The sequence below is a fragment of the Cyprinodon variegatus genome, unplaced genomic scaffold, assembly GCF_000732505.1.
Source record: "Cyprinodon variegatus isolate N-32 unplaced genomic scaffold, C_variegatus-1.0 Scaffold117, whole genome shotgun sequence".
NCBI classification, from domain to species: Eukaryota; Metazoa; Chordata; class Actinopteri; order Cyprinodontiformes; family Cyprinodontidae; genus Cyprinodon; species Cyprinodon variegatus.
Genome location: NW_015150570.1, coordinates 196,550 through 220,616, shown reverse-complemented (window position 1 = coordinate 220,616; position 24,067 = coordinate 196,550). Strand labels below are relative to the sequence as shown.

The 24,067-nt window shown below is 35.8% G+C and overlaps 2 protein-coding genes across 4 annotated transcripts; both read left to right on the top strand.

Moving 5' to 3' along the window:
• Positions 1-2,817: 2,817 nt before the first annotated feature.
• Positions 2,818-10,251, top strand: sh2d5 (SH2 domain containing 5). 3 transcript variants are annotated; one of them, XR_001481252.1, is made up of 10 exons: positions 2,818-3,124; positions 3,427-3,508; positions 3,871-3,951; positions 4,022-4,096; positions 4,308-4,454; positions 6,603-6,803; positions 7,560-7,792; positions 8,010-8,115; positions 8,210-8,369; positions 9,408-10,251. XR_001481252.1 is itself a non-coding variant. In XM_015375315.1 (10 exons), exons 1-10 carry the CDS (start codon positions 2,931-2,933, stop codon positions 9,597-9,599), a joined length of 1,422 nt encoding a protein of 473 aa, XP_015230801.1. In that variant the 5' UTR covers positions 2,818-2,930; the 3' UTR covers positions 9,600-10,251. The 3 variants fall into 3 exon arrangements, 2 of the variants coding, with proteins under 2 accessions (XP_015230801.1, XP_015230800.1); XM_015375315.1 differs by having other exon boundaries at positions 7,560-7,743; XM_015375314.1 differs by lacking the exon at positions 9,408-10,251 and having other exon boundaries at positions 8,210-8,497.
• Positions 10,252-12,260: 2,009 nt separating this feature from the next.
• Positions 12,261-22,093, top strand: kif17 (kinesin family member 17). Its single transcript, XM_015375323.1, has 14 exons — positions 12,261-12,683; positions 12,817-12,963; positions 13,101-13,202; positions 14,503-14,692; positions 14,875-15,327; positions 15,721-15,803; positions 15,903-16,068; positions 16,188-16,258; positions 16,350-16,465; positions 18,227-18,455; positions 18,718-18,976; positions 19,105-19,166; positions 19,271-19,394; positions 20,909-22,093. The coding sequence occupies exons 1-14, from the start codon at positions 12,453-12,455 to the stop codon at positions 21,064-21,066; spliced, it is 2,391 nt and encodes a 796-aa protein (XP_015230809.1). The 5' UTR covers positions 12,261-12,452; the 3' UTR covers positions 21,067-22,093.
• Positions 22,094-24,067: the final 1,974 nt, after the last annotated feature.

The following is a 24,067-nucleotide window of genomic DNA, read 5'->3' as shown; positions in this document are numbered from 1 at the left end:
GTTTTTAGTTGCAATGTTCTTCTTTTCCTTCATAAATTTTTCATTAATTTATTTTTTTTTTGTCATAACTCAGTGTATATATCTAAAGTTGGGTTCTGGGCAAATTAGAGTTGTGCTGGTTTTGAAGTTGTTGGATGTTAAAGCAGATTTTCCCCAATGGAATAAGGAAAGTATGCATCAAAATTTGGTGCAGAGATGATTCAAAAATCTTTTCATGAACTAAATAAGAATAAAATAAAAGCAGTTGGTGCATATAAAATCACAAATTATTACTACCTCAGTTATCAATCAAAAGCAGTTCTAAACAAATTGATTTTTAACTTGAGAGAAATCAGGATTTCAGCCACTCTTCAATGTTTAAGTTTATTACAGATATTTAACAGATATTTGCATAAAAAGTATTATAGGCCAGTGCTTTTGAACAGCATTTTTCTAGAACTACATGATCAAAACTAAGCTTCTCTTTCCCTGACAGTTTTTAAGACTGGTTGCTCTTTTCTTCCATTATGAAAGTAAAAATATATATATTTTTTTAAAAGAAGGAGAAAACTAAATTGTGTACTGTTAGACTGTGGATAAATCAATTGCACATTTCTATTTGATTACAAAATAACCTCTTGTTGGCATCAGAATAGCATTTGGTTTTGCAAGAATATATTACTTAGCAAGAAACTAAATTTGAGGTTTTGATGAGCTACATAGCATAACATGTCTTCAGAGAACAGATTTGTGTCTGTACTTGTCCTGTTGGACCTCAGAGCAGCATTTGATACACACTGCTAGAAGGGCTAGAAGGTGCTGTTGAGTTAAAAGAAGCAGCAGTGGGCTGGCCTAAATCATATAAGTCTGATGGATTCCAGTTTATTCATGTAAACGTTATTTCTTTAAACTCCAGGGTTAGTTGTGAGGTACCACAGGGGTCAGTGTTTGTGGCAATTATTTTTGCTTTATTTGTTCCTAAATCTTGATTAGGTTCTTCAAGACGTAAAAACATATAATTGAAATGCTGTTTTCAAATTAAAAAAACAGACATTGTCATCTAAGGATCAAAGACTGAAAGGGGTGTCTTGGTCTGTTCATCTGAATGGCATTAAATCTGCCTTTGTTAATAAGTTAAAGCACCTTGGTCTTCTTTTTTAACATGGCATAGTGTTATGTTACAGAACATGTTTCTAGGATTTGCTTCTGCTTTCAGGTATTGCCAGAATTTAAAGAATATATATATTATATTTTTGTTTTAATGCTCCTTTTCTGCAAAACCACATATCACACTACAAAATCTAAGGGTTAGGGTTATAATATTAGGCTTAAAACTCTTTGTTGCAACTTAAATTATCCTTAACCATGTCTGGCAATGTGCTGCTATAGGCTTAAGCTGCTGGAAGACTAGTCTTCACTTTTGAAATATTTAGACTATTCAGTTTCAGCTTTATCTTCTTTTGTTCTCATTCAGGGACCTGTAGTTCCATTCAGATTGGACTCTTTCTTGGAGAGGGACATGGGATGAGAAACTTCTTCCATATTTTGGCCATTGGTCGAGTTTTTAGGACTAACTGCCTCACAGATTAGACTTAGACATAGACAAATTTTATGTCATTTTGTATGTTTTTTTTGGGACTAAAACTGACATGAAATTTCGTTTAGTACAGCTTTTCAGACAGTAAATTAACATTTTTGTTCCATAAAGTGCAGCAGTGATCAAATGTAAAACAGAAAAAACATGGTGCAAAAAATGCATTAATATGGAAGTTCAGAGCAATAATACATATGGTGCAAATATGCAGTGGTTAGGTGTTATCAGTGTGATGCCATGGAAGAGGATTAGGGCCACTGAAAATACAAAAAAAGTTAACTGTTTTTTAAATTTTACTTCAGTATAATATGAGGGAAAAAAAGTCAGAATTCTGACTTTTCTTCTCAGATTTCTGACTTTTTTTCTCAGAATTTTGGATCTTAATGTAGATGGGCACCATGAAGGAAGTGATGTGGGAGCACCCAGCTTTACTGACTAAGATGTGAGTTGTTTGAGAGAGCCAGTAACACATTGGTGGAAAATTAACTTTTGCCCGTGCCTGAGGGGTCCCCAGTGATGCTGTTTCATTAATGGAAGAGCAGAAGGTGATTAAAACAAGAGAGCTAAACAAAAGAGCTAGTCTATAACACAGACATGGCTATGGCTTGATGCTAACATTTTTGTTAGCTGTCAGAATTCAGTCAGATTTCTAAGATTAAAGTCAGAATTCTGCGAAAAGTCAGAATTCTTAGATTAAAATCAGAATTCTGCGAAAAAAAGTCAGAATTCTTAAAAAAAAAAAAGAATTCAAGTTAGAGTTCTTAGAAAAAATAATTCTTAGAAAAAAGTTAGAATTCTAAGAAAAAAATAATTCTTAGAAAAAAATTCTTAGAAAAAATAATTCAAGTTAGAATTCTTAGAAAAAAGTTAGAATTCTGAGATAAAAGTCAGAATTCTTTGGAAAAAAAAAGAAAAAAGTCATAATTCAGACTTTTTCCCATATTAAACTGAAATAATATTTAAAAATCAGTAGGCCTAAACTTTTTTTTTATTTTTTTCCCTGGCCCCAATCCTCTTCCGTAGTGATGCAGAGATAAATCCTTCAGTTTTTTTTTTTTATTTTTATTGTGTGTAAATTCTTAGGGGATGGTTGTTGTCACTAGGGGGCGCTGCTAATCTTTGAAAATTAGGCAAACTTAAAAGTCAAAAATGAAAAGAAAATAAAAAAGGCCCACATTGTAAGAACACGAGAAGCTTTGTTCGTAATAAGCTTCTTTTTGTTGTTTGCATTGTTTTTGCCTGTTCATAATTGATCATATTTAACCAGAGGCTGTTTCTACAGAGCAGGGCTTTTTATTGTAATTTATTCACTGCGGTGTTGAGCAATAAGGAGGAATGTGTGCAGAGCTGGGAAAGAATGCCTGGGAAGAAACAGCTGGGCGGGGGGTTAACCCAGCGTCCTGTTCCGCTGTCTTCCAGATCTCTGGGAGAAGAAGGGTTCATATTGGCCTCCCTGCGCAGAGACAGAGCCCCGCCTCAGTCTGACTGCTGCACACCTGGACAGGTAAAGGTGGAGCGGACACAGGAGAACACAGCTCCTGACTTGGAACAGTAAGCTTTAAACCAGCCTATTTCTTCTTGTTTCTGAGTTTCAAGTCCAGACTTACCTGTTAACGGTGAGAAAACAGATAGTTTTCTTAACTATCAGGTCATTTAATTTGGATTTACTCGGTAAAACCAAAAATCTGCAGAGATTAAAATGTGTTTAAGAAGCGAGCTGAACGCAGTGGCCTTAATTCTCTGTTGGATTATTCAAATCTCTTTAAAAAAATGCCCCGTTATCAAGATTTTATGCGCTGACTTTAAACAAGATGAATAAGTTTTTCTTATATCTTTTTTAATTTATTAAATAGACGAGGCTGGTTGTTTGTTAAAACGGGCAGTATGGGAGAGGCACCGACCAGAGAGGAGGGCACAGTCACTCGCTCTGCAGAGGTATGGACGCACACACTGGACAAAAAATAAGGAAATAGTCATTTTTTCTTTTTAATAAAAGTGCATTTATTCTTGAATTGAGAAGGTAAAAGAGACATTTTGCCAATGGACGAAATAAGTTTACATTTAAAAGAAGAAAACGCAATTGCATTGTCTTATTTCATGTGCATTTTATCTAAATATCTTATTTTAAGAGTAAAATTCTCATTCCATTGGCAAATCATTTCATTTACCTAATCAAAATAAGGGTAAATACACTTAATTTAAGAAATTTCTACTTATTTCTAGATAGTTTTTCCAGTGCTTGTATCATGTTTATATTTCAACCATTGCATGTTTTCTCAAACTTCTCTTTGGTGAAGTATGTTGGCTCATTTGTTGTGGATGACTGCTGTTTGGACGATCAGATAAATCAGCTGCACACACAGCTCAAGCACTTAAAGGTGAGTCTTTTGCTGAGATTTGAGTCTTGGTTGTGAAATGAGCTCTGATGGAAAGCTTGTTTTCAAACAGACATGCAAGCGAAGGAGGCCAGTAACCCTGAAGTTCTCCCTCAAAGGGGTAAAAATGTATGATGAGGATGAAGTGGTAAGTCATTCATATTTATTAAAAACATCCAACATGCTCTAACCTGCTTTAGACACAGATTTTTTTTTCTCCATATAGCTCTCAGCTTAATTTTTTTTTTTTATTGCAGGGCTGCAGCATTTTAGGGCCCAGCCTTAAAGTTTTATATATAATTTCAAATAAAGTTGCTTTTATGTATCTGTTTGTCTGACTTTTCTTTCCTCTTTCAAAGACCCTCCTTATGGCTCATGCTTTGAGAAGAGTCTCTCTGTCCACCGCCCGCCCAGTTGACTCCCAGTTTGCCTTCGTCTCCCATAACCCAGGAAGCACCGATGCTCAACTTTACTGCCATGTTTTTAAAGCAAGGCATGCCAGAGCGGTAAGGAATCTCCTTGCAGACACTAATTCAATAAAAAGAAAAAAAAAAAAAGCCAGGGGACTTTTTAAAAGTTGTTGTGTGGATTCCCTGAACGGACAAAAATATAGTGCATACATATTTTGGGAACATTTTAACACAAACTATTACATTTAAGCCTTTTCTTATCAAATGTGTAGAGTTTTCTATCTAAGGAAAACCAGTTGATTGCATCGACTCATTGACTCAAAATTGGATATGGAATAGACTTAAACCAAAGGCTAAAAAGATGGCTTCCAGCTACTCGCAGTGCTTTGTGTTAAGTGCATTTGCATAGAGCTGGAGATGGATGTCAACTTTTAACGAACATGAGACCATGCATGTAGACTGTTAGTAGCGAATGTGCATATGACATGATAACCTCAGATAAGGTCATTTTGCATAGGAAATGACACTGTAGGGGTGTAACCCATAATTTTGAAAAGAACACGTTGCGTGAGACATGTTTGAAGTCTGTAGTTTTTTTGTTTGTTTGTTTTCATGGAGAAACGGAAAAAGTTCGAATAACTTGCTTTGTTTCTGTAAAGCATTTGTGTGTCATAATGAAGAGGACCAGATACTGATCAACTCTATGAAAAGATTCATAGTGTTTTTGTTTTCTTTGGTTAATTTTTCAGAATTAACTGTCGATTAGTTAAAACCAACTTTAGCATCAGAGGTTTACACACGTCTGCCTCGTCTGTTTTTTTTCCTGGACGGGGACACTTTTTACAGACACCTTTTGTAATCCCAGTCGGCCTCAGCAGATGGCCGCTCACACTGAGCCTGGTTCTGCTAGAGGTTTCTTCCTGTTAAAATGGAGTTTTTTCTCTCCACTATCGCTACAAGCATGCTTAGTGTGAGGGATTGCCTTTGTGTCAGTGCAGTCAACTGGTTTTCAGTATAACTGGTTTTCCTTAGATAGAAAACTATGAATCAATTTGACTGTATGATCTGGTGAACTGTAAAGTCACTTTGAGATGACATGCGTTGTGAATTGGCGCTATAGAAATAAACTGAATTGAATTGAACTGGAGGGGAAAGCCCATAAGATGTCACAGCTTTATAAGCTCTTAGTGTTCAATTCACAAGAGTTGAGTTCATTTGGGTCCTACATTTGGATGTATTTAATGCCAGACCTTATGCATTCCTCTGCCTTATGTGATCCAATCGGAAAGATAAATAAATGGAAGAAGAAAGCAGGAAGAGAACTCTGGACCTCCAACGGTTTTGTTTATAAACACCATAAAATGTCCAGCTTTCATTCCATTTAGGAAGTAGGCCGCTTCTGTTTTGTAGAAACCACTTTGTTTTAGTGAAAAGCAAAATAAAAAAGATCTTGCAAAGATGCTAAGAGATCATCATCCTTGATTAAATAATTCTGTTACCAACATGAGGTGAAACGCCCCTCAGAGAGGAAGAAGCCACTACTCTGAAAGGAATATAGAAATTTCTTTTAAGTGTTTGTAAATACTCAGAGGGGTGAAAGACTCAAAATCCTGGAGATTCAACCTGTGGGCTAGTGAAAAAAAAAATCAAAGTATTTCAGCAAAATAGAAGCAGGAAAGGGAGAGAAGCATGCTTACTGTGAAGCACATTATTCAGACAGCAGAATAATCATTTGAATTGATTTATTATTTTGTCAAAAAAAGAACATATATTTGCTCTAGACATCACTGTTAAATTATGTATTCATTCTGTCATTTTAATTTAACCTTTCAGATAAAATGATCAACTTTTCCTTATGACTATAAATAACTATTAAAATAATTTTTTTAATGAAAATTTTTATACCTACATTTAAGTAATTTATCCTTGAAGCAGATGTTACAATAATTTGATCTACATATGTCTGAGACAACCAGCCACCCCCAGTTTCTGACATTAAACCACATGCAGTGTGTGGTAATTAGCCCCTCCACAGATATTTCCACATTGTTTATAGCTTTGAATAATCCTACTTTCTCCTGAAACCCCCTCCAGGTTAGTTTCACAGGTTGGGAAATGCTACACAATGGTATGTTGAAACCACCTTATGACATGTTGGAGCACCAAAGGGAAAGCTGAGAAATGAGACGTGTCTAAAGAACAACATCCTGGTAACGGCAGAGCTCCCCTCCTTCTGTGTTCCAGGCCCAGTTCCTGAACCTGCTGCTCTGCCGATGTTTCCAGCTGTCTTATCTGGAAAAGCATCCAGAAGAGGCACAGGAACATTGCACCGGGTCATTGCCTCGGCGTAACCCCTCGCTGCTAAACCACGGCTTCCCTCTTAGTGTCAGTGCCCTGGTTTCCTTCAGAAGAGCTCCTTTTCGAGGGTTGCTGTTAAGCACAAAGGTTTGAATCCTCACCTCTGCCAAACATTTAGATCATCTCTGAATATCTGTTATTCACTTGAGCACATATTTCTGTATCGTTCTAAACACATTTTTTAAAAATCTAAATCGATTTTGAATTAAATACCTTATTTTCCAGACTATAGAACGCACCTCACTATAAGCCGCACAGTGGCGACTCCATAGGGGGGCCAGATGGGGCCACTAATAATCTTGGGGTGGGTTTGAATCTACTATTGTGGTAAACCTGCCTGTAGATATCATAAAAACTTAAGTAAACACCTACTTATATCTTGGTTTATTGTGTGATTTTTATTTTTGACGTTGCTGGCTGTGCATAATGGGATGAAATAATAAACTCATGCTACTACAATTTACACTGGCGAGTGTAAATTTAAGTTTTTGAAAAAAAACAAAAAAAACTGTACTGAAGCAGTTTAACGAAGAAAACGTAAAAAGCATAAAAATCGTCTCACAAAAGTCATAAAACATTTTTACAGATGTGAATTAGTATTCTTTAGTGACTTAAAGATAGAAATAAGTAGTTTTGGTACCATAATTACATTATTTATGGACAACCGGATGTATATTTATTCCACCTCTTAGCAACATTGATCAGACTGTGGGGGAAAAAAGTAGCGGCTTATAGTCCGGAAAATACGGTAAACCTGGATTATGCAACCATTAATGTTAAAGAAGAGACCACATGCCCTAATACCGGACCACATGCACTGATATGATGTTTTGTCATTTTTAGAAATCTAAGAAGTCCTCCAATGATCATCTCGAGAGCCAAGATGATGTTTTTTCCTCCTCCATTCCCTCACTGATGCGCAGGAAAGTCATCCGCAACAAAGGTCTACGGTCTGGTGCTTACCGCTCCTTCACTTTCACACCGCACAAACAGCGCAACATTCAGGAGCAGCTGAGTGCATCACAAGGTGGGCCAAGAGTTCACAGAGCGCTATCAAGAGTCAAAGAAATGATTAGGTAAAGCAAACCCTTTGGTGTGTTGTCCAGGGCTGTTGCTCACTGTCATGGTGTGGATTTTGGAGTCTCACATGGGCTAAATGTTTCCTCCCAGCCTGTCACCGTTTAATTCACTTTCACCAATATCACTGCGAGGGATGGACGCACGCTGGGTTCCAACTCTAAACAAAACACATCGAGTTATGCTTTTTTTTTTTTTTTTTTCTATTTAAAACAGGAGAGAGTCAAGACAAGGTGCCGGCGAAGAGATCCCGAACTCCAAGCTTAGCCGAAACAGAAGAGGCGTTGGCTCAGGCAGTGTGGTGTTGGGCTGGTCTCGCCACGTAAGTCTATCAAAGTTCTTAAGTTTCCTACCTTTTCATATTTCTTAATATTATTGCTCCTATTTTATTTTATTTTTTCTCCCTGGGGTTACAGTGACAGCTGCTACTCCCTCCTAGCAGATGACGTTCTAGGATCATACCTTCTGTGCCCACATCCTAGAAAACCTAAATGTGGTTCTCTTATCATTCGCTTCCGCTCTGGTCTGATCACCCACCTTATAGAAAACACTCGGAAAGGGAAGTTCTTGTTGGAGGTAATCGTCATAACACATGGTCGATGTGCTTGTTTTTCAACAAGCTGTAATATTAAACATGCACAGTCATGTCCTGCTGAATAAACTATGGAAAATTGACCTGCTGGGTTTAGTGCCATGAAAATGGATTTGATCTCTTATAGATTTTTATATATATATATATATATATATATATATATATATATATAAATCTAAAAAATTGTGTTTTAATTGTGTTTTAGTTAAGACCACACCAACCGAGACCAAAGAGGGACGAGACCTTGTCTCTGTCTTGGCCCCCCTTGGTCTCGGTTGGTGTGATTTTAACTACAACACTACAACAAAATATTTTTTATATCAGAAAAAAAATGGGTTTTTGAAAAATATCTATTTCTAAATGTTGATTTCAATCATTTAGCGCCTGGGCCTATGTGGTAAAATAACTCCCCTCTAGTCCTAAGAACCGGTTTGACCACTTTTCACAGAAACCGCCATGGAAGGTTTGCCATAACTGGCACCAGGCTCTTTATGTCTCACTGAAGGAATTTTACCACTCCCAAACCTCTATCTTGCTTTATTCATTTATTTATTTATTTTTAGCTGTTCCTCTGGAGAATATTCTAGATTTAGCAGTGATGCTTGATTAACATTTTAATCTGGATTAATGGGCTAGAGCAGACATTTCTTGAGGAAGCTTAGGTCCTTTACTTTTCAAACTAACCTAGAGAAGCTGGACAAGCTAATAAAGAACAATGGTTCTGTTCTGGGGACTGCTCTGGAGCCCGTGCAGATTTCATAAATCTGAGCATCTTTTTTTGTGACTGTAATTCAACAACAATGCCCATAAGCTCCAGGTGTAAGCAAAAAAGTTTATTTTTAGACTGAATTCTGCAGACTCTGTACATCTCTGTGAACATTACTGCAGGCATTTTAGAAAGAACCATTTCAATTTTGTTGCAAAAAGCTTGTAAAGGCTTTAGATAAACATAAAAAATAATGATGCCAGGGGTTTTTAATCCTACTGATAATTTTGAGTGCATTTTTTTTTTTTTTTTGCAGAAATGCAAGACAGAATTCAACTCCATTGCTGAGCTCATTGAATACTACTCTGTGACCCCAGATGAGCTGCCTTGTCCACTGAGCTGTGCAAGAGTGAACCACTGCTATGAGTGGGAGGAAAATGCTAACACACAAAAGGCTATAAAGCAAATCAAAAACTCCACCAAAGCCAGATTTAAAAGTACCCACTGAAGGGAGCATGTCTAAACTACGAGACCTGAGTTGCCAACATCTGAGGATACTGATTAAGAGACACTCTTTTCACTCTTTTGCACATTTTTTTTATTTTTTTTTTACATTTAAATCACGTTTCTCACTGGAAAAACCGTGCACCTATAATCAGTGTTGGCAATTTTCATATGCTCTTATGCACCAAATTAATCAGGGTACCTATTATTCAAAGAAGTAATATTAATTGCTTAAAGCTTTTATGTAAAGTCAGTTTTTTCAGTATTTTTTTACATGCCTGTAAGGCATTCCAAGTTTAAATGTTCTTAGATATCAAAGTTTTAAGCATGGACTTTATAGCAGGGTCTTAACTTTTCCTTTTTTTTTAAAGTTTCCTTGATCCTCCAAGGATTTACCTCAGTGAATAACCATGTTTTACTCTGATCGTTTTTGTCTTGTCTTCATATTGCTGTGTCTGCTATTATATGCTATGTTGCTTGTTATTTTCATTCTATTTGCTAATGTGTACAGTTAAATGTAACTAATTTTAATCCAAACCAACATTCGACTGAATGTTTACGGGGATAAAGTTTCATCACTTCTAATGAGCTGTTTCCATGAACCGTCCACATACAGTTTGTTTTTTTTATGCCCATTTTACAATAAATCTATTATCATTCCACTAAATGTGTCTTATTGTTTACAGCTCTGCCCTTAGCCTTGACTCACAAGAAAGTTTACATTTTGACCCAGCATTGTTGTTTTATTTATATATATATATATATATATATATTTACAAATTTATTAGTAATATGTACGGTAATCTTTTTCCTTTGGGAAACAAATGATAAAAGATTATTTAACCCCCATTTCAATGTGCTGGTATCAAGGGTGTAGCTTTTGGATGAAAGTTGGTGGGGACACTCGGGTAGAGGCTCATGGACCTACAGTTACACTTTCATTAGGCTAATTTTCCAAAAATTAGCTCAAACATATATTTATTGAATGTTTTCCTATTTTTGAGAACACAAGACCACAACACGTTGATATTTATAGATGTTAGAGAGATGTCTTTTAGTCAAAAAACATCAATGCATGAAAAAAATAAGAGCCGATTCCAATGCCATAATCGATATATCATGCATCCCTAGAAGAACAATTTCATTCCATCCTGAAAAAAAGGATATGCTGCATTTTAAATATAGAATTGCATATTTTCTTGTTAACTTTGTGGTAAACTTGGAGATATCTTTTATTGCCTGTTGCATATCCCAGTAAATCTGTTTCAACATTAAATCTGCAGCTCTCCCTACCTCTTTCTGTGCTCTGTTTTAAAAAGATTTATGCACCTATTTACCGTTATAATGATGCCAGAATCTAAATTTCAAGACATGTAGAAGCTCTGCAGTCTGATTCTGTCTGTACAATAAGAAAACATGTTAATTTTTTTAACTAATAAAGCAGAACAAACTTTTCTCTAGCTTCTTGCATTATAATACCAACTTGTTTAAAGTTACAATCTGTTTTCATTTTTAGCTGACAAATATTTAATTTAAATGATGATAAAAATAATGAATAATAATAATTAAAAAAAAACCCTGCCTGCTCATGCTCTTCTAAACCAGACCAAAATCTATATCTACTAAACATAGTGAGTGGTGTTTCTCTCTGTTTTTACCTTTAATAATGAACTTGTTAACTGCAGTAGAGAACTGAGCAACTCTAAAGGTAATTGGATTATTTCAGAAATATGAATTCTACAAACTAAATGCAACAATGTTCTCTTTTTAGAACTAAAAAAATTTTTTAAAGCAGGAATTTACCTGTCCTTTGAATAAAAAGTCTTTGCCAGTAAAAGTGTTTATTTTATTCACTGGATGCAGAAGTTTAAACATTTGGCACAAATCATTAAAGTTTTCACACACTTACACAGAAATTGTCAAATGTTTTGTTTTGTTTTTAGGGTCTAAACTTTTCACATGTTTCAAAGTACATTTGAGTTCCTAATTACTCCAGAGTTTATTCTTCCTTTTTCTTTTGTATTATATTAAATTTACAATTTAACCTACATAGGTGCTTAGTGTACTTTCAACCCTTCTAAAGAAACGTCAGACAGGTCTATCTCCAGCTGTGAGTTGCACCATTTTTTGGTTTTAATTTACATTTCATCTCTGGGAAGAAGTTTCTTCAGTTGTTGATTCTAAAGTGATTCTTAGGAAAGGAAAATTGGGATTTGGGTAAAAAAAAAAAAAAAATCTAAACTTGGTATCCGGAAAGCCATTTTTTTCGTCAGAAATGATAAACTGGATTTCAAGTGGGCTCCTTAAAGGAAAATAAACTAACTGAAAAAAAATATATATTATGTTAGAACTGTAAATATACAGTCATTTTTTTATTACTATATTTTTTTATGTATTTATTACTGTTTTCAAGGCTGCACTTTAAAAAAATAAAAATTTTCTAGAGCTGTTTTAAACCAAATTTATTTTTGTTTGCACTTGTATACCAAATGACAAAATAAATCTAAGTTAATCTACCGTTTGTCTGTTTTTTTTCTTTCTCTCCAAGATGGCCCCCCCTTTCAGCCGCTTTGAGTGGCCCTGTGCGGTTGCTAGGTAACGATAGGACGCTAATAGAGAGGAAGCACAGAGAAGGAGAACCTGAATCTACAGGTCAGCTGGTTGATAAAGGTATATTTTCTTGCTTATGTGATAATCTCTATATCAGGAGGGAATTAACTTCAGTCTGAAAAGCAGTCATTTTGTGGATGTTGCAGCTTTTAGGTAGAGATTCATAAGAACTTAGTGTTTTTCTTCCTTAGTAAACATGGACTGTTTGTAGCTGTGCTGTCAGCTGCTGTTTGGTGGCTGTTAAGCCATGAGCTCAGAGTGTGTGAAGGTGGTGGTGCGGTGCAGGCCCCTGAATGAAAGGGAGAAGGCTCTCAGCTCTAAGATGGTGGTGTCTATGGATGTGCAGCGGTGCCAGTGCTTCATTAAAAAGCCCGGAGCAGCGGATGAGCCACCTAAACAGTTCACTTTTGATGGGACCTACTTCATTGATCAGACTACCGAACAGCTGTACAACGAGATTGCATATCCTCTGATAGAGGTAAACAGCTGGATACAAGTGAATGATAAGTAACAGCCTTATGCAGGTCACACGCTTGTTACCTGATACTGAGTCACCACATATGTTGAAGTCATGACCGTTTTTGTCTTTTAACGCTGATGCATTAACACAGGGTGTTACTGAGGGATACAATGGCACTATTTTTGCCTATGGGCAAACTGGAAGCGGCAAGTCTTTCACCATGCAGGGGGTGTCTGAGCCTGCAGCCCAGAGAGGTGTCATACCACGAGCTTTTGAACACATCTTTGAGAGCATTCAGGTAAGTTGGAGAGCCTCAGATGTCTTTCTAGCCATTAATGTAGGTATGTATACAGCACAATTAGTTATTGTCCAGGCTTGCCTTACCTGTGTTTGCTTTGGAAAAGACAACAATGCTTCTGATTTGTTGCACGGCAGTGTGCTGAAGGCACAAAATTCCTGGTGAGGGGCTCTTACCTGGAGATTTACAATGAAGACATAAGAGATCTGTTGGGAAGCGACACCAAACAGAGGCTTGAGGTTAGTCTTTGTTCTTTCCACAAATTAGGAAACATCTCAAACTTCTATTTTGACTTTATTATGACTCACAGTTGTGCATGTTTACATACCTTTCCATCAAGGACAGGAAAAAATCTGTTGGCAGTAAAACAATTTGAAATAGAAGAAAGTAATAACGAATATGACTAATTAAATGTGGTAGTTCTGCTATAGCATTGAATTATATACAGTATGTACAGTATGTATATATATATATATATATATATATAAATTGCTACTGATTAATATATATGTCAGGTTTTTCTTTAAACACACCATCTGTTTAACGAATGAAATTAAAAACTTTTTAAACTTTTTTTGTAAAATGAGCTTTGAAGTACAAAAAAAATTGTTTTTTGTTTTTATATAGTGTGTTTTTTTGAAAATTACATTTTTGTTTTTTTAGCTGTTAAACAAATCGTAATATTCATCTGAATAACTGAGAAAAAAAAACTTTGTATTTTTATATACACACANATATATATATATATATATATATATATATATATAAATTGCTACTGATAAATATATATGTCAGGTATTTCTTTAAACACACCATCTGTTTAACGAATGAAATTAAAAACTTTTTAAACATTTTTGTAAAATGAGCTTTGAAGTACAAAAAAAATAGTTTTTTGTTTTTATATAGTGTGTATATATTTTTTTGAAAATTACATTTTTGTTTTTTTAGCTGTTAAACAAATCGTAATATTCATCTGAATAACTGAGAAAAAAAAAAACTTTGTATTTTTATATACACACATATATATATATATATATATATATATATATATATATATTGCTACTGAATATGTCAGGTTTTTCTTTAAACACACCACCTGTTTAACAAATGAAATTAAAATATTTTTTAAACATTTTTTGTAAAATGAGTTTTGAAATAGAAAAAAAAATAGTCTTTTGTTTTTATATAGTGTATTTTGCATGTGCATTTTATCTAAAATTACATTTTTGTTTCTTTTAGCTGTTAAACAAATCGCAATATTCATCAACTGAATTTTTTTTTTAAACTTTGTGGAAAATGAAGCCATATAATAAAACAATCTAAAACCAATGACTTTTTACAGATTCTTATTTAGTGATATGCACTTTAAACTCTATTTAAAACCAATTTCCTTAACTGTGTCTCACATTTTCTCCACAATACTTACTGCACATGTTGCCATAGTAACATAAAAGCTTACTTATGTAATTGCTTTAAGGTCAAGCTGGTTTAGCTGTCTAAAGCAGTTTTTATTTGCTGTGTATTTTTTTTAATGCCTAGCTGAAAGAGCACCCGGAGCGCGGGGTTTATGTGCGGGACCTGACCACACACACACTGCACAGCGTAGGAGAGTGTGAAAGAATCATGGAGCAAGGCTGGAGGAATCGTGCCGTAGGCTGCACGTTGATGAACAAAGACTCCTCCCGGTCCCACTCCATCTTCACCATCCACTTGGAGATCTGCAACACAGGCAAACATTGACAGAAAGACTTTGACTAGACCCTGTTTAGACAGATTTTTTCTGTTCTTTGGCATAATGATAGTCTCATAATCTGTTGATAGACCAGTCAATTTGAATTCTGTTTATTGTGCACTGATAGATTAGAAAGATTATTTGTTTTTTTTGTTTTTCTGTTTCTACCAAACACATAGATGCAGCCGGCAAGGACCATATACGAGCTGGAAAACTTAACCTAGTAGATCTTGCAGGAAGTGAGCGTCAGTCTAAAACCGGTGCCACTGGAGAGCGACTCCGTGAAGCCACAAAGATCAATCTGTCCCTCTCAGCTCTGGGTAATGTCATCTCTGCCCTGGTCTACGGCCGCTCCAAATACATCCCCTACCGTGACTCCAAGCTGACAAGACTGCTGCAGGATTCTCTGGGAGGAAACACACGCACCTTGATGATCGCCTGTCTCTCACCTGCTGATAACAACTATGAGGAGAGCCTGAGCACCCTGCGCTATGCGAACCGGGCCAAGAGTATTCAGAACAGACCTCGAATCAACGAGGACCCCAAGGATGCTCTGCTCAGGGAGTATCAGGAGGAGATCAAGAAGTTACGGGCCCTCATCTCAGGCCAGCTGGGCACCTCTGACCTGTCATGTAAGGAATCTGATCTGGGAATAGATCTTCATAGACCTGCAGTGACTAGAGAAAAATTGGTTTTATCACAGATATCTCTTAAAATGTTTATTTTTTTTTATCACCATTTCATTTTCTAGATTTTTATATTACAATATCAACCAAAATTATTCGACTTTATACAAATTATGATTTTGTCATCTGGAAACATCATCTGCATCATCTTTAAATGCCATCAAAGTTTGTATCTATATGTGATTAAGAAACAAAAACAGATTATCCCTGTATGAAGCATTCTTCTTTTTTAAAGCACTATTCTTATATTTTAAAAGTTTTTCATTGAGAAACAAATCAGAATGAAGAAAATAGAAGCAGTTTGTTTTCATCTCCCTTTTCCTTTTGAAATTTCTTCAGCTCTTCTGTCTGGTCAGCCCACGATTGCTCTTTCAAGGCTGCAGCCAAGCAATAATGAAGCAAAGAAGGAGAAGATTAAAGAGGCAAAGACACCATTCCCACACTAATATATCAATGTACACCGAAGCAGCCATTGTATAAGAAGCAGTTGATTGATGGGTCTTATTCCACTGTCTCCACAGGAGTACGAAGAAAAGCTGGCAAAGTTGCAGGCTGAGTACAATGCTGAGCAGGAGTCCAAAGCAAAGCTGCAGGCAGACATTGCTGCTCTGCAGCGTTCATATGAATCAAAGTTGTCTAATTTGGAGAGGGCCCAGACCAGCAGGGGGAGCTGTGACAATAAGAATGGTAAAAGGAGAAAATCTTTCTAATCTTAAAACAATGAATCATCATGATATGGTCATGATTTTGACTCCATATAGTATCCCTGTGGCTACATTTATGTTTAATAATGTTTCCAACATCAGTGAGCTCCAGATGTGTTGATGAAGATGGGGGTAGAAACCACAGCCTAAGTCCATCTACTACTTCAAAAGAGGTATAATAATTTCAATATTACCAACCGACGAACCACAGAACAATTTCATTCTGAGATCAATGAATCCGGTTGCTTCTCTGTCACCCGGCAGCCTGATGTGTCTTCTGCTGCAGTCGGCGTCTGGAAAGATCCCAGAAGAAACGAGCTTGTGGATTCAGCAGATACTAACTCAAAAGAGTCTTTTGATCAGAAACATGTTCTGGAGAGGTTTGTATCAGTGATTCACCAAAGCACAATTTTTCCCAAAAAAAAACAAACTAAACTTTTATTTTCTGATATGTTAATTATTGTGAATTTGATTTACATTGTGCTGATATCTTGTTTTAGGATGAATATAAATACTTGTAAACAACCCCCTTATATCTGCAGAGTGCCCTTCTAAGCAGTCCGTAACCCCTAAGCCTTTTCACTTCCTGTACGGTCACATGCAATTCAATACGATTGCCACTTATCCTTGGCTTGCCCGTGTTTGAGTATTTGTTTTTATTTGCTTTTACCGTATTTTTTATGTTCTCCATTTGCCTGTAAGACTTAGTTTCTTTTTTTCAGTGTGTCTTGTTTTTTTTATGTGTCTCCTTCTCTTTTATTTGGCTGGGTTTTGTCGTCTTTGGTTCGTTGGATTCTTACGGTTTCCTCTGCTTTTTGATGATGGAGGCAACTTATTTAATGGTCTTGGGTTTTTTTTTTTATTCTTTTTAGGTCTTAGTAGTGTTGCCTGCATGTTTATATAAAACCATTTCTCCAAAACCACTACTTCAATTACAACTAATACAGTCGGAAGTCCTCCAATTACAAAATCAGTGCTGGTAATCTGGAGCTGTTTGATCTCAGTAGGAATGCTGCTGTTCTGCGACTTCTTGTTAGTGAAAATCAGTAATATGACAGCATCACAAAGAAAGAGCAACGTACAAGACATGCCATGGAGGGTTTGTATGATTATTAACTTAGCAAGGCATGCCTGGTCGCCTTACTGACATGCCACTTAGAAGAGCTTAAAGGTACAGTGGAGGATTTTCACAAATTTTTGAAAAGATCACTTTAAAAAAAAAAAAGAGCACAAATGCATCCCTGTTCCCCCTCCCAACAGGGAACGCCTAGTAAGCGTGTGCGAAGTGTGCACAAGGAGAAATGGCCTTGTGCACTTTTTAAAAGTTGCTTTTTGCATCATCTCATAAAAGCTCACTTTCCAAAAGAAGAAATGCAATTTTCCCATTATGTCAGACTCATCACCAGTAAGTGAAAATGGGGAGGAGCACGTAGGTTGGCCTTACGTAAACATATCACCAGATTGATTGACTGTTAGCAGGACCTTTTATTTTGATGATCGATCCAGAAAAAGAGCATCCTCCACTATTACTTTAATTCATGCAAGCAAACTGAGGTTCCTGGTAACTCTGGAGGAGCTACAGAGATCCACAGATCAGCGAGGAGAATCTGCTATAATCAGTTTTCTCTAAAGTGCACTTTTCTAATTTGAGTTTTATCAAAAAGTGGCAAAAAAAAGAAGCTTTGCTAAGATCAGCCCCAAACTTTATGGCCTACCCTGTGTATTTGACAACTAATGATTGATGGCTTTTCTTATTTACAATGAAATACTTTAAATTATCAAAGAAAACTGTTGATCACCACTTTTTTCAAATTTTATTGAACTTGGAGTTTTTTTGTAGACAAAAAAAATGCAAAGATGTTATTCTCTGTGCAAAGAAGCTTAAGAGTCGATGACCTTTTGCTGTAGATAAACTGGTAACTGATAAAAGCTAAATGCTACACTTTTCATTAAAAAAAGCAATTGAAAACCATGTGTTATTTTCCTCCCATATAAAAATCATAAAGTTGCATTTGCATCAAGTTCAAAAGGTGGAAAAAGGCGTATTAAAACTTTAGTAAGGCTCTGTATATAAAGTTTTTATATAATAGTTTCATTATGTTTTTACCCATGCAGCTGTGTGTCTTTCTTTGTCTCTCAAGGCTACAGAAACTGGAACAGGAGGTTATAGGAGGAGAGCAGGCCAGAAACAACGAGTTACAACAGAGACATCAGCAAAGGAAGAGGCTTGCTGATGAGAGGAAGGTCCAGCTCATCAACGCCTTATCTGAGGACAGTGAGGAGAGTGAAAACGTGCTACTGAATGTCTACAATTCAATCCAGGAGGAGGTTCATGCCAAAAACCAGAAACTGACCAAAGTCCAGCGTAAGGTGAGTGACAGCAGCTTCTAGACCCAAACTTTTAGAACCTATGGGAAATATAAAAGGCATAAAAACTGCAGCTCATTGGACAGTTGGTGTATTTTTAAAACAACTTTTAAAATATAAATTAGCATCACATATTTTAAAATGGGTGCAAAATAAAAGCAACAGCTAAAATGTTATAAAAATGCAGAAATTGCTCCTTTATTTTTGACGATCTTTCATAAACTTTCCAGCATCAAACCAAGATCCTATTGTTCTGTTCTAACAGCTAAAAGCAGCTAAACTGGAGATCAGCGATTTGCAGGCAGAGTTTGAGCTGGAGAGGAATGATTATTTGGCAAACATTCGCCGATTGGAGAGGGAAAGCCAGCTGCTGAACAGCCTGCTTGAGCGCATGGTGCCACTGGTACGCAGAGACTGTAACTACAGCAACCTGGACCGCGTGAAGAAAGAAGCTGTTTGGGACGAGGATAGCGCCTCCTGGAAGCTACCGGATGTGATGGTGCAGAAAACAACACTTCCTTCAGGTAAGGAATGTGATATGATGGCTTTTATTACAAATAGTTGTAAATTTAATAGAATTGCACTCTATCCAACTGTCGATTGCATTTAAAAATATATATATTTTGTTCTCTCTTTCTTTTTCTCTTTGTAGCAGTGGCTTCAAAGCCTTCCTCTGGCAGAGCTTCAGGTTCAGATCATTCAGAGTCATTTATGGTGTGTACATTCTATGGATAATCCTTGACATCAAAAGCACACTGTTAGTTAACATGAACACTATGACACATATGAATATGTTTTCATTACATCATGTCTTATAGCAGGTTGAAGAGGACAGATACAAGGAAATGTTGGATCGTAAAGACAGTGAGAATATGGCCAACAACTACTTTAAGTCAAAGAGAGCCAGTCTGCTGCTGGGCGCTGATGCTGCTAAAGGACACGGTGAGCCAATCATGGTGATTGGTAATCAAGACACCTAAAAAGATCAGAGAACTAAGCTGTTCTAATATAAATAAAACTTTGTTCTATTTTGCAACAGTTTAAAACTAAGGGCCTGATCTTTAAAGATTCCTAAAATAAAAAGTTAGAAGCCATGAAGATAGAGATAATGATGATAAATATTTAAAACAACATAACAGTAACAACAATGAGTATTAATTATTGTGCACTTTACATAAGTATCCATTACATTGCAAAATAACTTAAGCTTATAATGACTTATTACTTTAAGAGTCTTTACAGGCTCTTGAAACTCACTTTTAATATTCAATTTTATTTAATGCCACAGTATTTAATTTCTCTCGTTTTTCTTTTATTGCATAAAGAATTGCTTTGCTGCAAAACTCTGAGCCTGCCCACATCTTTTCCCCCACTAATCATTTTGTACCTTAAACTTAGACAAACTTTATTGTCATTTTGTATGCACATAGCGTATACAAAACGAAATTTCGTTGTGTACAGCGTGCAACAGTTGTAATGATATTGCAGTTGGAGTAGATAAACAATACGAACCAATATAAGGTGCAGCAGTGATCAGGATTTAAACAGTGTACGTAAAAAAAAAGAAAAAAAAAAAAAGAAACCAGTTTAGATAATGGTGCAGAAGGGCATAAATATGAAACCTTTTAGTGCAGTGCAAAAATAAATATTGTGCAAAATGCAGTAGAAACGTTGAGTTGTGTACTATTTAAAAAAGGATTATGAAAGTTCAGTAACATTGTTAGTGCAAAATAATGTGATGGAGAGTCCAGTTTAGAGTTCAGCAGTTAATCAGTCTGATGGCAGTGGGGAAAAATTAGTTGCAAAATCTGCTGGACCGGCAGCAGATGCTGCAAAGCCTCTTCCCAGAGGACAGCAGGGAGAACAGTACCTGATATGGAGATCTCCTCTCTCAGCTTCCATGTGTTTTAAAACATGCAAATCTTTGAAGTTTATGCCCTATAGGAGTCACAGATCAAATAAGGAGTGATTAATTGCTCATGTGGAAAAAACTGTGCTTGTGCTATATGTGGCTGCATCGTGGGTGATCTACAAAGATTGCTAACTGAAATGTCTGCCCTATTAAAACAAGCGGATTGTGTGTTCTACTAGTAGTTTGAGAGCAGCAAAAAACTAATTAAGCCATGTAATTGGAGGTAATGTAAATTATAATAATAAAAACAAAAATGATAACAATAAAAATTAATAATAGTGCAATTTACATAAGTATCACAAAGTTCTACAAAGAAATGTAAAAAAAAAAAAATAATAACACCGACAAACATTTGGATGCTCTGATCACTGAATTCCGCATACAAAAATGTTTGCAAAGAAACATGTTGTAAATACATGCAAACCTTTTAAATATCAGGGGGGTTGTTAATGAGTCCAAAATATTAACACTTTAGAAAATCAAATCTGTTTTTTCTGTCTATTATTTTTTCTATTTTTTTCTTATCCCCTGGTAAACACATTAGGCTACCGTTCTGTGAACGCTCCCAACATGACCCCCCCTCCCAGATCTGACCCCGTCCTGCCTCGGCCATTTCGCCTGGAGTCTCTGGAGGTTTCGGTGTCCAATGGGAAGACAAAGCGCAGGAAAAGCAAGCCTCACATCCATAGTGAAGGGCCATGAAAGGGCATGGTTAAAAATCGACTTCCAACCTCACCCAACAATCATCAAATGTGCATGAATGATGAATCAAAACATTTATTTCAGGCAGTCTATTACATTTTGTACAACGTTATGTGAGAATGTAGTTTATTGTCATTACTTAGAGGACTGATTTGCTCGGGTAAAATACTGTAGTGGTTTATCTGCACAGTGTAGCATGTGGAATTTAGTTAATAATTATTAAAAAAAACTATTAAAAGAAGCTGTCATTACAGAGACATTGTCAACAAGGTGTTGGTAGCTTTTTTTTTTTTAAATATTTTAATTTTTCATGTCAGTATGGACCAGATTTTGGTCCTCTTTGACCTGAGAAAATGTATTGGCTGAACATCATGATTTAAAATCACCACATCCCAGAGATCAGAATAGCTGTGGAAGCCATTTAAGCTGAGATTTTATTAGAACTTTAAAGAAACTGGTCTGAGAAAATCTCAACCTTGTGACGCATCATCCTGCTAGAGGTAGCCATCTGAAGATGTTTACTCTGTGGTCATGAAGAAACAGTAACAATGGTCGGGTAGCTGTGGTGTTTTAATGAAGCCCAGTTTTTTATTTAGGTACCAACTACAGTTAATATTTCCAGGGAATATCCAGGTTACATTTTTGCTGGTGTCAAATTGCATCAAGCCTGTTTGAATGTGGCCACAGGTTTCGCTAACAGGAGAGCTGCAACATGTGGACCACTGCTGCTGAAGCTCATCTGCCTCAAAGTTTCACATGTTGTGTGTTCAGGAATGGTATTCCTTCAGCATACTTTGGCTTTAGCGACTTGAGTTACTTTACCTTCTTATCATCTATAAACATCGGCGCTGTCTGTCTCTAGCTTTTGACTTCAAGAGCACAATTTTCTCCATATGATTGTTTATTTCCATTTTTACCAACATTACGTTTGAAAGTCCCAGTAGGTTCCTCAGCGCTTAGACTGGAATAACATGTTCAAAGTGATTGTAATCTTCGATTATTTTTGTCCCGATGTTCCATTTATCTAAATGCGTTTCTTTGTTGGATTGATCTTGGTGGATTTTCTGTTTGTGTTATTGCACAACTGAAATTATCTGTACCTAATAAAATATATTTTGCATATATTCAGTGGTGACAATTAACAAAGTACAAATACTTCATTACCTTACTTAAGTAGACATTTTTTCTGTCTACACTTTACTTGACTTAATTATTTTTTTAGACAACCTTTTACTTCTACTCCTTACATTAAAAAAAAAATCTCTTCTTTCTACTCCTTACATTTTAAAAATAGACTCATGAGGTTTGTATCATTTAAGCTCATTTTCGTCACGGTCTGTTGGTATTTAAAAAAATAAAAACATCAAAATAATTTGTTTTATAGAGAAAAAAAAAGTATTTCTTTGTGGTTGGACTCGTTCACCGAACACCAAAATAAGTAATTATTCAAGATGAAAGTTAAATTGACATTGTTGCCATTAATTATAAAACTAAGAAAATTAAGTTTAAGAAGTTATCATCCAGAACTGTAAAAAATGTCCCTGAATATGGTAATGCAGTAAGAATTGTTCCTGCATTACTTATACTTTTATATTTTAAGTACTTTTAATAATGGTACTTTTACTTGAGTAAAAAGCTTATGTTGATACTCAAATTTTTACAAACCTGTTTTTAAACAGTAGGATTTATCCTACTTGAGTAATTAATATTAATACTTTTGACACCTCTGTATATATATATATTGTATGTTACTACAGAGGGAACCTTTTTAATAAGCTGCTTATTTACTAATCTGTAAATCTATCAAGCCTCACATTTCCTTTGTAAAAGCTGTGTTTTTTAGTTTAAAATCACTAGAGTCAGATTTAATGTCTCTCTTTTAATCAGACATAAAAGAACCAAATACCAATTCACTATTATAATTTGAAAGTCATCCTGTAGCTTCACTTTTTCCATCATTCCAGTGAGATAAAAGTAAAAAGTTCCACGTGGGGGGTGTCAAGAAAACAGCTTATCTTTAGCACCACATAGGGTTATCCTCAAGATAATCGGATAACGGGAGAACAGCTGAGCAGGCTTTCTCCTCAGCTGAGTGGCATGTAAGATGAACAGTTTAGCTGATATGTTCAGTAATGAAAATGCAAAACGAAGTACTTCAGCTTCAGAGTGAAATAAAGGTCAAAGTGGGGGCCTGCAGGTTAGTGTAAGTTGGTAATATTACAAAGTCAAAAAGTCTTTATCTTAAGGCTGAAGAAAAACAAAGGCTGCAGGACTGAAACTGTGGCTGCTGGTTCTACCGTGTGGTCTTGTGCAAGGCGTCGTGCTGAAATAAGGCTTTCAAGGTGCAGTACATATTGTGCAAACTTTATTTTCAGTAGCATTAGTGAAAAAAGCTACAAAAAGTGATTAAACATTAACATTATTTCCTTTTTAACAGCAAGTAAACTTTTTAATTCACATCTGAACAACTCTGTATCACAATTACACATTTTTTTTAAATAATTAAACGTTTTAGATCGACCTCGCAGTTGATAAATTACTGCAAAATCATACTTAAAAAAAACACAAATAACAAATGACAACAGATTTACTCCAGGCACATCAGTGAAAAGTCAGTAATCAGTAATTGTGATTTTGGGCAAAGCCTCTTAGTGCACTTTAGGGCGGATTTTGTTTGTGATGTCTTAATGAGTGCCCAATCAAAATTAAAATTATGTAACAATCACGTTGACGTGTGTTGATTAGAGTAATATTGTCTTGAGAAAAATGTGTAGAAATGAATGGGTTTGTAATGTGTAAGGCCCATTTTTACCACATTTCAGAACATGAGGAAATGTTTCCGCTTATTTTACACTTTATTGGGCTGGCATCATTATTACATTTTATTAATTTATTCTCCAAAGTGCCATGTTTGAAGCTCCAATGCTAAATCCAAAACCTCTGATGTTGATGGTTGTTAGAAAACCCATCAAGTTAAAAACACTCATGCTGTATGCACGGC